Source organism: Equus asinus, chromosome 7 (assembly GCF_041296235.1).
Source record: "Equus asinus isolate D_3611 breed Donkey chromosome 7, EquAss-T2T_v2, whole genome shotgun sequence".
NCBI classification, from domain to species: Eukaryota; Metazoa; Chordata; class Mammalia; order Perissodactyla; family Equidae; genus Equus; species Equus asinus.
Window position 1 is genome coordinate 42,001,375 of NC_091796.1, and position 13,279 is coordinate 42,014,653.

A 13,279-nucleotide genomic window follows, 5' to 3' on the forward strand; every position below is an offset into this window, starting at 1 on the left:
GTGTGCCTTTCTTTTTAAATAATAAGATTTCAGTCTTCTTTTTTCTGTATATGGTACTCATCTCCTAGCAGAGGTCAGAGCCCAGTATATGGATCCTTGAATATTTGTTCAATGAATAAATCCATTTGTATATCTTTAGATAGCTTTTACATAAGAGACCTTGGATTTTTGATAATTTTATGTTTGTTTCATTTGAAATTCAGTCTCTTTAACTTTTTATTGCACACCTAAGCAATTATATTGTGTAAAATAGGAGCATTTGTTATGAGCCAGACACTGTTCAAAGTACTTTCTATGTAATATCACATTTATCCACACAATAACCTATAAATTAGTAGCTATTATTATCCCTATTTTATAGACGAAGAAACTGAGGCACAGAAGGGTTAAGCAACTTGCCTAATGATATATTGCTAATAAGTAGTAAAGCTGGGAGTTGAACCCAGGAAATCTAGCTGCAGAGTCTAAACTTTTAACCACTGTGCCACACTGTCAATCAATCAGTTAGGCTGTTAACTTACACATAGATTAAAACAAAAAAATACAACAAACATACACATAAAATTAAAATAGACTTCTTTCTGAATAATCTGATGGCATAAAATTGGAAGAGATAAATTTTGTTTTCACTTAACTTGATTTTAAGGTGGTCAATTTTATTATAATAAATTGTTTTCCTATAAGTACTTATATTTTAAAGGAAAACTTTGTGTATAAGTAGCAAATATAGGAGAAATACTATTGATGTGACCGATTTGCAATGGTTTGGAGTTTTGTACACATTTTTGTATTCCTTTTGAGAAAGAGAGATAATGGGAGAAGAAAACATGTAGTAGACAGCTAAATGAAGTGAGATGAAGAAAATCAATTTTCCAGAACCACGGAGAGTATTCTGGATTCACCTGAAGCTCGCAATGCCTTGCATGTCTTCAACAGGCCAATACATGCTAATGTTTTCAGTATCATCAATTTAATTTTTTTAATGTTTTCTTTCCCATTTCAAAGGAGGATGTCAAAATTTAGGAAGATGTAATGATGACTTCATTAGCTGGAAAATGTATTATCACTTTCCAGGACTGGAGAACTAGAGAACTTGAGTATAGAATTTTTTAAGTTACAGGAAGATATATATATATATATATATATATATATATACACACATACATAAGATATATATATATGTACAGATATATATGTATTAGAATATACACTTAGATAATTATGCTTAAACATACACAGACAGAATTACACTTGAATCTACACATATACACTTAGGCAATTATTCCTGTTTCTCTATTTCGATTCTTTTTTCTTTCTCCCAAAATATCAAATATAAAAATATCCAATTAAAGTGATTTTATATTCTTATTGAGAAGTCAAATTCCAATGCAGACACAAATATATTTATTGGTGGCTATACGTTTGGCAATAAAATACTACAGGATATCTTTTAGTTCTTGTTCCAGGGTCTTTTATTTCCCAAATCTGCCTGGCCTCTAATTCCAAAGGAGCAGTTATATTATTATTTCCACCTCTACATGTAAGAAGCAATTGCTCCCATTGTCAAATATGCAAAAGAAAATCTTTCATCTTTCCTTTCTTGGCAGCGTGGGTATTGAGCTGTACTTTTACTTTTCAGTTAAATATGAGGTAGAAATGTAAGTAGGAAGAGGAGGAAGAGGCAATTCACACATAAAAATTTATAAAGGAAGTCGTTTTACAGCCATTTTCCTTGACTATAGAATGACTCCTACAAAAGAGGCCAGATGCCCACAGTATTCTATAATGATTGGCTGTTATTAAGTGGTGTAGGTTATAACTGCTTCTGAATACATTTTACTAATCTCAGATTGGCTTATTGTTCAGCAAGACAGAATTCTTACATACCTGATCATCATTTTCTGCTGCTTTTCAATATATTGGTATATATTTGTCATCGAAATAGTATGAGAGAGTGAAAAGAATAGCACTTTGGTGGCAGTCAGACCTGGGTTCAAATGTTTACTTCTCCATTGTCTGTGGCTTAATGGGCAAAAGATGGTTTCTTACGTTCTCGTGGTTTCATCATCTGAAAGGAGTCCTCATTGGGTTGTGTGGGAGGACTCAATGAAATGCTTGTCATGGTTCCTGGTTCTTAGCAGTGGCTCAGTGAGTATGAATTTTAGTTCCCTCTCTATATCCCAAATTAAGCAATTACCATTTGAAAATATTTACTCTCCTTCCCTAACTTCCATCACCGCTGTTGAGTGCAATTGATATTGCACTCACTGACTTGTGACGGGAGAAATGATGCTACAGTCCTCATTGCAAGGGTCATTAGAGTTTAAAAAACTAAATTTGATGGAATATTGTACTTTTAGGCTTGGATATCCTGCATGTAATGTACAAATAATTAGGATGAATGAAGTGATTTTAAAGAGAGTTGGTCTCAGATTGTAGTTGTTCTCGGAAAAAAGATAGGGGAAAAAAATATCACCTCATGAGTAACAAAAAGAACTCAATAAGAAAATTATATCCCTGATCTTTCTTTATTCTATTACTTTTATGAGGTCTATATACACTCTAGTAAATTCTTTGTGACACCTAGAGGATCAAACCACAGTGGACAGACAATAATAGGGAGTGGACACCTATGAAGTTGCTGCTCTAGACTGGAGTATGAGATCTTTGGCAGAACTGCAACGCTGTATGTGACAGACTACACCTAAATGCTTAGATAAGGAGATAACTTCTGATGATTGTGATTACACATGCAAATGTCCCCTGATTTGCCAATGGTAGCTGAGGAAGCATCCCTTACTTGCACGGAGTTTGTGCACAAGTTATGTTTGTACCCAGGGGCAAGACAGGTTAATAAGGCAAAGAAGGAGGGGAGGATGTGGGAGTGGGTAATAACTGGGGAGGACTTCAGAGCATCAACCTGGGGGAAAAGGGAGGAGGGCTGAGGCTCGAGGGTGTTCCCTCTTGCTTCTGCCTGTGTGTTAAGTGGCAGAAGAAATTCTTGAAAGCTGCGAGGAGGAGCTAGTGACTAGGTTTTGGGATGTTTTGTACCCCACCCTCCCCACTTGTAGGAAAACCTCTTTAGATCCAGAGGTAACTGAATTGGAAGGAGGAAGACTGCTCCGGGAATAGGAGGAAAGTAATTCTCCCACCGCGCCTCCTCCTCCTATCATTTATCACTTGCCTCCTGACTCTCCTCCAAACCAAGCTGCTCTGTGCCAAGGCGGCAGCAGAATCCCCTGCACGAGTGCCAGCCACTGGGAATCTGCTTAAGCCGCCCTGTACATCCCAAGCTGCCCTATATCCGGTCGCCATCCCTGACCATTGGGACCACTTCTGATGGCTGTGGCCTCCGCTGCCGCAGGGAGCATCTTCCGTAAGCAGCTCCTTTTCTCTCTCTTGGTGAGTAACAACCAAAGTATCAGGGAATTCAAGCATGTTACTACGCGCTTTCTCCCTCCAGTTTGGGCTTAAAGGAGAGTAGAGATGGGAATGGAAGGCAGAGAAGATAGACTGGGAAAACAAAAACAGATTTGACAAAAATACAAGGAAGAGTTGAGAGACTTGTGACCTGGAATCGCTGGTGTTTTGCTTAATCTTAAATGCCCACTGCTAGGAAGTTAAAGTTTTTCAAGGGACTCTCCTGTTCAATCTTGCTGTAGTGTTTTTCTAAGGAGCAGTGGAATGAATTCTATCTGCAGGCATTGGCCCAGAAGGTTCTGAGGGTTGCTTTAGCTACTAGTCATTAAATAAACTGTAGCTATTTAACATGCTTAGCTCCACTGAGCTGCGAGAAGAGGAAAACGATTCTTGGTGAAGATGCGAATTATCCAAGACTTTCTTAATTTTACCCAGCAAGAGCTAAGAGAAGGGCAGAGCTCTTCGTTCAAGCAAGGGGTTTCACTTGAGAAACATATTAAAGAAAAGCGTGACAGTCATTGAAAAAATGCCATTGACTTGGCTTCCACCTAGGTTTTTAATAACTTTGTAACTGGTTACTCAGGTGCTAATTTTTCTTTGGTAAATGGGGGGAGGGGGAGGCGGCCTACATCTGCATCTTGCATTTCTGAGCACTGAATTCCCTTCTTTCTTAATTTTAGCAAAGTATTTTAGCTTCAAATTATATTTTCAGAATGTAAAGATTTTAGCGTATGGGCATAAACACTTTCTCCATGTACGTAGTACAGGATGTAGGGTTGCTGGGCACATTCGCATCCTGTAACTGCCTGGGGCAGTGGGGAGGGAGGCGGGAGGGTGGGCGACGGATCTCAGAGACCTTCTTAAGTTAGTGTTAGGTAAAATGTGAAAGCTTCCCAAAGATTCACCCAGATTTATTTTACTTTTGATTTCCGGTTCGTCTCCTGCACGTCAATCCCTAACCCCAATAATGACTAAAAGGGTGTCTGACCTCAGCTCCCTCCAAATCACTAAGCTGCCAATTTGACCTGAAGATTGGAATAGTACTTCTGGAAACCTCCATTGGCTCTGCCTGCAGAGGCAGAACCAATGAAGTGGGGGTCTTAGGGCAGGAAAAAAAAGAAGATGGGGGTAGGAATGGAAATGTGGATGCATTCTATCAAGTAATGTATGTGTATATATATGTATACATATGTATGTATGTATATTTGTATATGTATGCATATTTCTAATTACAAAATGTTCCTTCCACATTACATATTTAGACCATTACTAATAGAATTCTTTATGTTCAGAAAGTTTTTAAGTGTAATTTAGTTCATTCCTTGGCATTAAAAATGAAAATATTAAAAAGTCAAATAAATAAAAACATCTCATGTTTTAAAAGATGGTTATTTAAATTAAAACTGAATACAAAAGTGACTTTTTAAATTCTAATTTTTGGTATTATCTGCCTAACAGAGCTTTTGTAAAATTGCAAGCTATTTAAATAGGCTGATATAATATATCCAATAGATTTGAGTTGAGTTGGAAAAAGTGTATACATCCATAATATGGCTGATAATCTTCTTTCCTTCTCCCAAATAATGGATCTTTTAGCTCTAGAAATACAGCTTCAGAGAAAAATTGATCATAAAATTGACCTATCTGTTTCAGGGAAATCCAGCTCTGCTCTATTTTATACTTACATAATTAAAGATCATCATTTTGATAAACACAAAGAGGAAGCAAGTAAACAGAAAATGCCAAGAAAAAGAAGCAAAATAGGTTTTGGACTGATAGACACTTTTAAACTGATAGATTTTCTTTTATTTTTCATACAGTCTCTATCTCCTTTCTTGAACCACTTAGCTTTTTAAAATAATGCTTGTGTCTTGAATTTAACTAAGTCTTTATCCTGTTGAAGGCCACTCTCTATATTTTGAAATATATTTCTTTTTAGACGAGCCTTGTGAATGAGGTCATTTAGGCTTTGAAGTTTATGCCAAGCCAGACGAAGGAGTGATTTGAGATAGGTGAATATTTGTGGGTGTTGTTCTTTAGGAGGATTTAAAAAAATCCTCAAATATTTTCTAGACTTAATGAACTACACCCTCAAGTTGTTTGGGGCTATGAAAAAGATGATTTGTATACAAATACGTGATTATTATATTTCAGAGCTAAGTGTTTTCTTCACACTAGAAAATCAGAATGACATTTATGAATGGCCTTAGAGATGATAACCTCTATATAAAATCAATGATTTGTAACACATTTTCTTGAGATTCACTTTAGTTTCTTCATTGGTACTAAATGACTGTGGTGCCCCAAAGCCACTTTCTTTGCTGTTTCCTTTTTCAAAGAATATGAAAAATATTGAAGGATTAGAAGATTAATTTGTTTCTGAAATTGACAGTATTTTTATCAATAAGACAAAACTGTAATGTGAAAGTTTGTGATCAAATGTAATTCTGGATTTTTTTCTTTTTTTTGAGGTTTTAATATTATTTTGCGATGCATGTCAGAAAATTTCTCTTCAAGTTCCTTCTCATCTTCAGGCTGAAACGCTTGTAGGCAAAGGTGAGAAATGGTATTAGGAATTTTATAGTTTGAACTGCTGCATTAGCTTCAGGCTGCTCTCATAAAGTCTGGGATAAAAGCCATATAGTCACCACTTGGCATTAAAATTCGACTTAAAATGAAAGACAAACCACTTGTTTCTTGGTAGTGGTTAGAAACAATTAAAGCACCAGGTTATTTGTATACTTTTCTTGCCAGAAAAATTAGCAAACATAGAGGGCTAAGTTATCTTAGTTTAGTGAAAACAAAACAAGGTACCCAAACCAGAAGCAGATTTTAATTTATATCAACCAATCTGCTGCCAAAATTCCAAACAAGTTTCTTTGATTGATTAGATATAAAAGAGATGTGTCAAAATAAAATTGGTGCTTGGTGATGATTACAATGAACCGGTACCCAGTAAGAATTGATGTGATCTATTTCACAGAATAGCTGTGAAAGTCAAGTAAAATTTCAACTGATCTTATTATCACGGTCATACCTGAAGCCTGGGTTGGTTGGTCTGAGTCCAAGGTTGACATTCCTTTCATCATTGGCCTTAAGTTTACACTTAGGAAAATACACCTTGAATGTAGAAGTGGTATGCTTTCCAAGATAGACATTGCTTTGACCAGTGCTTTGACATTTTAAATTAATCCCTTATATCTTTAAAAAATACTCTTCTTTTAAATAAAAATATTTAAAAGATATAGTCTATACTCTAAAGACACAGTAAATATGCTAAATGTACTAAATATGAATCTATAAAGAATTATTTTGATAACCATAATATATACTAAGCATTGGGTTTATTAAATCTCCAAAAGATACTGCAGAATGATTATTTGCAATATTACTGAGAAATATTCCCTAAGTATAGACCAGTTTCCTTATTTCTTGCAAGAGTTTTAACAAAGATTATTGCAAACAAGTTCAAAATTTACCGATGTCACACAACTATCCTACATACGATGTAAAACTACAAACTTGTATATATATGTACAAACCCATAAATGAAAGTTAAAGTGGAAACTACAAATTTGGTGATGAAAATATTTTATGTCTATTCATAAATTAATTTACAATGGAAGCAATGGAAACTGTGACTCCATTAATTTAATTATTTAATTTTCATGGCCCCTAATTTTTAAAATAGTCGGTACTTAACAGATTTCAAGTGTAACCTCCCTCTTTCTGCTTCTCATGCACTAACTTGTAGTTGTCATTCCTGTAAAACTTGTTCTATGCCTGTTTCATCCTACAAATTACTGTGAAATTTCTTCCCTCTAGTGAATCTGAAGGAGTGTCTCCAGTCGGCCAGCCTAGTCCTGTCAAGTGATCCTGACTTCAGGATTCTAGAAGATGGCTCAATTTACACAACACATGACCTCATTTTGTCTTCTGAAAGGAAGAGTTTTTCCATCTTTGTTTTGGACAGTCAGAGAAAGGAACAGAAAGAGATTGAAATTGTACTGGCAGCAGGAGGAAACAAGGTACATTAGGCAAAGACTTAACCTTATTGATCTGTTTATGAGTCCTTCATTTCATAGACTTCCTTCCACATTAAAATCATTATTCTTGAATGCTCACTTGTCTATTCCACTGGTAATTACCATATGGAAAGACTAGACTGTTTTAAGGAGTGGTAGAGTTATTTACAAAATGATGTAAAAACGAACAACTGTAGCCAGGGAGCAAAGTCAGAATACCAAAGGTTTCAGATACTGTTTTGAGGTGTGGCAATAATTAGAACAACTAACCTGAAGAACAAGGCAGGGATGGGTCTACAACTCAGCGAGAATTGATTGAGGCTGGAGGTGGGGCACTCCACCCTGACTAGCTCTCTCCCAAGTGACTATGCATTTCAGCCTCTCTTTAAAGAGGAGAAGAGATTGTCTAAAGCTTACTCCTATCCTAATCAAAAATCCCATGGAGTCCTTCTCTTTGGAGAATGGGATGGTCAGTCCACAGGATTGGTTTGAGTGTTTTGACTCTAGGCTCATTTTCTTGCAGTGAGTAGTGGTGATCAGGGAGTGGGAAGGAAGATTACTGGAATTCACATAAATCTCACGTTAAGCAAACTCTGCACAATGAATTTGGCCTTATAAAATCATTTATTAATAAGTGGTTCAATATATAAGAGATTTTCCTGGATAAATTCCTTTTGATTACAGGAATTCCTCTTCATCAAATTTAGAATATGTTTAAGTCTTACAATATATTATTTTATACCCAAATTGTAAAGAGTCCCTACATCACATAAAATAAAACAAACTTGAACAAATGCTGACCTGTATCTTTATAACGGTATACGAATGCTTTGAAATGCAGCTAGTGTTTTAACAAATTTTGGTTGCTCCACTTTTGGTGGAATAAAAGGAATTCCCAAATAATTGTTAATAGATTTTCTATTTTTAGGGAGTCTATACTTCTCAAGATGGCCTCTTTCCCCAATGGCCTGTAAACTTCTTCTCGATTAACTGGTTAAATCAAGAAATAGGTCAAACTGGCTCTTAATTCTTGTGTAAGTGTGTGTGTTTATCTTATTAATAAAAACAGAAGTGGTTTTGGGGTTATCCATGATATTGTTTTGTATACCCTTTATTTGTTTTCTTCATGTTGATGTAATGTGAAAATCACAGTTCCTAGAATGATAAGTGATGCTGTATTTCTTCATCTCTCATCAAATATAGGCTCCCAAGAAGAGACATACCAAAGACACAGTCCTCAAGCGCAGCAAGAGACGGTGGGCTCCTATTCCATGTTCACTGATGGAGAACTCGTTAGGTCCATTTCCACAACATGTTCAGCAGGTACACTTCATTTTATTTGAGTTTATATGTTAGAGGATTTTTGTTTGTTTTGAAAACTTTCCATTTGAACTGCACAGTATATTGAACCAAGGCTTTAACCTATTGGTACTAATAAAGACTATCTATTCACCAGATCTAGGGTCCTACAGAAGTGAGTCAGTGTATTTTATCACTTCCTTCTAGAAATCATATTTAGTATTTAGAAACAAGTTTCATATTTTGAGTCTCTGATGCTCTTAGGTCTCCGTTGAGATTCTCCTGAATATTCTACCAGACTTCAGTGTTCACGTACAAAAGACATGCCTACAGAGTTTGCATAATTCACCTCTCAATTTGATTAACACTTATCTTCACAAGAAAAGGGCAGTGTTTCTGTTTACCAAAAAGGTGGTGTCACTGCCACATAGCTAGTGTGTAAACATAAGCCAGCTTTGAAATTATGCACTTCTTGAAGAATTCATTGTGAGAGGAAAATTGCATTACTTTACTTTTTAATCAGAAAACGTTTTATTCCAAATAATTCAAAATCACTGAAACTGTTAACTATTCTTCACATAGGAATAGGAATAAGTAATATGAATTGTAAAGATATCCAACTCCATGAATTTTTTATAAATATGCGGACAACACAAAAGAATTTGAGATCAAATAGGTGAGAGAGTTTGTGGCTTTGTACATTGCAGAATATGAATAAGAATTTGAAAAATATGAGAGATGGTGGATAGATAAGCAGAGGAAAGAAAGGATGGGTTGAGTAAGAAAGAGAGCAAGTGATAAAAACTAAGCCATCACAAGAGTTTAGGTTGAAGATATTTATTATCCTAAATTGTCACTTATTGTTACAGGTCCAATCTGATGCTGCACAGAACTACACCATCTTTTACTCCATCAGTGGACCAGGAGTGGACAAAGAGCCCTTCAATTTATTCTTTATAGATAAAGACACTGGGGATATCTTTTGTACACGAAGCATAGACCGTGAGCAATATGACCAGTTTCCGGTAAGGTTATTTATTCAGAATTATGTTTTTTATTACAAGTTTAATATTTTCAATGCTGGTTGTTTGCATATTAGAAGAATCAATTATTTAATATTTTAAATGCTGTTAATGTGTAATGTAAACTTCAAATTTCTATGGGTGCCATTGATGAAGAAAGACCACAGATATCATGAGGGAAGGAAAGGGAGGAAAAGGTATAGAAAATATAAGGGCAGAATTTTAAGGACAGGTTTGATTTGGGATAATGACAATGAATTTTGTTGAGTTTGAAGTTCCCTATAATAACATTGCTCAATTATTCTCAACCCTGATTGTACATTATAAATCACATTAGAACTTTTTAAATATACTGATGCTCGGGCCCATTCCCAGAAATTCTGATTTAATTGTTCTGGGGTGGGTACCAGGCAATTGAAAATTCAAAGTCATCCAAGGTGATCCTAAACATACCCTAGGGTTGAGATCTGCTGCTTTAGCCTTCTGCATATCATCGTGCTTCTTTTCTTCTCTTCTTCCCTCTGACTGTCCTTCAGCAACAAGAATCTTGAGTATCATTTTATTTCCTTAGTAATCCAGAAAAAATTTACCAACTCTTCTTATTCTATTTAATCTTACCCAAATAAAAGTTCTAACTCTTCTGAAAATTAAATCCTTTTTTTGTTTCTGTTTCAAACTTCACATACCTCCTTAGTGTCCTGATGTCCAATCTGACGTATAAGAGAAATTCATAGTGAGTTTCGGGGGGATGGTGAATGACTTTGTTTAAGCACTTGGTGTCTTGAATTATAAGAGAGTATAGTAAAGGAGTTCTTTGCTAAAGGAGCACAGAAAAGGGAAATTCATCTCATACTTAGGTAGTCCAGAAAGTAATATCTTAGCAGACACTCAAGAGATGAGTAGGAATTGGTGGTTACATAACGGTAGCCATGAATGAAGGTAGCAGTTGGGGGGGGGGGGGAAGGGGGCAAGAGGAGGAGTGGGTAGCTAAGTGTTCTAGGCAGAGACATCAGCAATATAAGACCCATTGGTTAAGAAGAAAACAACCAGAACAACAACAAACCCTGGCTGGAGTGTTGTTTACAGCTAAGGAAGAGTGTGAAATTACTCTCTACTTACTAGAGCAGTAATAAAAGACTAGAGTGTGAAGGACCTTATAATTCATGCTAAGGACCCTATCCTATGGATATCAAAGCACTATACAAGGTAGTGAAATTTTTAAAACAACATAAATGTTGGACTTTAGGGATTTCATAATTAAATAAAATGTTTGGATTAGAATGACTTTTTTTATACTTTTATGCTCCCACTCAAATTCTTTGGAATAAACATACTCATAAAAATGTCAAATTGTTACTTTAAAAAGTAGCTTACATAGGCTCTTACAGGAGAGGTATACTAAGCTCTATTGCAAACATTTTGCTCTTTCTATCAAATAGCCAAATAAATAATTGATAGGTAAATGTATATACATATATATTTATCTATCTGTTTATCTATCTATATCTATCTATATCTATATAGAAAGATACATATATATATACAGGTAGGTACTCTGCTGCTCTTATAGCTCCTTCACAAGAAGAGAAGATCTAACACTAGTAGCCATTCTTGAGGAGAAATAAGCAGCTGCCTACTCTGTATGTCTCGATGAGCACTTCAGTTCTTATTCTACTGATAACATCCTGTTTATGGATTTTTGAGGTCTTCAGCCGCTTCTCACTGGTCAACCTGCTATCTATATTGGCTTCTTATTGGGATCATTGCTAGAGCGAAGGAGGACAGACTAGTTTAAAATTAAAAATAAGTTACTTTGCTATTTTTTGACACCTTTTAAAGGACAAAAGAATAAAATAGTTTGGAATTTATACTCAAAGTTGGGCTTTTGAATAATTTTTCCTTCAGAATTACCCATGTTTCTCTAGTTTCCATTAACATGATTGAGATTAAGTTGATCTTAAGAAACACCACTTGCAAATCAGTAAAATTCATAAAAGTATGATAATCAGTTGTAAACATGATGCAAGTTATAAAATCACTTGAGGCAATATAGAATGGAAGCCTTCTCTGTCAACGTAGAGCTTAAAATAAAAATAATATTTCTTTGCTTTTCCATCAAATCAATTTCACTTATTGTTTTATACTGGAAAGCTTATTTCTCTGGAAATTAGTAGCACTTCAGTATTTACCATTTTTCCTTTTAGCCTTGGACAGGTCACAACCCCAAGAATCTGTCTTCTTCTCTGATATATGGGCCGCTGATGATTGTCTTACCTACCTCAGAGCTGTTGTGATCATTAAATGCTCTAATGTTGGTGAAATCAGCATATAAACTGTAAAAATCTTTAAAAATATTCTAATGGTAGATCAAACAACGTATATGCTCCAGAATTTTGTTCTCAAACCTGGGGATTTTGATGGGATTTCCCAATTCTTTGCTTTTATCTAACCTATATAAATGTTATGTATTAATAAATTATTTAAAATTATTTGATTTCATTGACTATTGAGAAGAGTAGCCATGGGTCTAATTCAATACATATCCTTTTTGTGCTTCTGTTCTCTCTTGCCCCATGTTGTGTAGCTTAATCTTGGCTTCTAAAGGTTTTTCTGGGTGAGTCACACCATTATTGCAGCTTGAGGAATTTGTCTTAAACATTAAATTCATCTAGCCTTTCAGGGAGTTTTATAAGGCCATTTTTCTGAGTTTTCCAAAGAAGAGTTACATAAGAAGGGACTTTTCTTCAATAACTCCAAGTTATTCTCTGAAAAAAAGCAGTTGCAAACACCCTTCTTCTTTGAGTGTTGAGGCAAATCTGAATTATAAACCCTTAGAGAAAAATTAGCTCTAGAACAATCTGGTGCCTTCTTCCTGTCCACCCAGAGCCTTACTATTTTGTACCATATGGAGTTTTTTTCCAGACATATACTTACCCATTGTCTTTATATTTGTGTTGCTAATCACATTCTGTACCCGCTGAGCTTTCGTGTCATTGCTTTCCCTCTTCCTCTGCCCTGTGTACACTGGATATCTCTCTTTATAAGGCCAAACTCAAGTCCCAACTCTGTGTATCTTCCAAAACTGTTTGCATCTTCCCGAAGATGAGAGTGATCTGAGAAAATTGAAGTGCAAAAGGGCTAAAAGAGGGGAGATTCTTCAAGCTACGGAATAATTCAAGAGGAAAATGATATGAAACACACATGAAATTTAAATAATACTCTTCTAACTCAACTAAAAATATGACTACTTTTAAAGTATAATATTCTATACTTATTATAACAATATTTAAGTATATTGTTGTTTTTAATACAGAATAATGGGAGCTGGACTGCAAAACTATTACTTTTATTAAGTTTTTTGAAATGTTTGCTTTAATGACTAAATAAGAAAGTGTTTATAATTAGTTTCTCTATTACATGAACATGAGTGGATTCTCCTAGGGAGCTAGGCTATGCTTTAAAGTTTAGCTACGTTCCTAGCTTGGATCATTCTCTTTACAATAATGATTCAAT

At 35.2% G+C, this 13,279-nt stretch overlaps 1 protein-coding gene across 8 annotated transcripts in view; it reads left to right on the forward strand.

Moving 5' to 3' along the window:
- DSC1 (desmocollin 1) overlaps positions 1–13,279 on the forward strand; it is a 345,309-nt gene that overhangs the window by 312,637 nt on the left and 19,393 nt on the right. For 6 of the 8 annotated variants that reach the window (XM_070513265.1, XM_070513264.1, XM_070513263.1 and 3 more), the window contains 4 exons: positions 5,892–5,976; positions 7,246–7,448; positions 8,649–8,768; positions 9,614–9,769. In XM_070513265.1, the coding sequence (XP_070369366.1) occupies positions 5,892–5,976; positions 7,246–7,448; positions 8,649–8,768; positions 9,614–9,769 (564 nt within the window). Of the gene's footprint in view, positions 1–2,922; positions 3,403–5,891; positions 5,977–7,245; positions 7,449–8,648; positions 8,769–9,613; positions 9,770–13,279 lie in introns of those variants that run through there. The other 2 variants (XM_014842247.3, XM_014842246.3) reach the window with 2 other exon arrangements.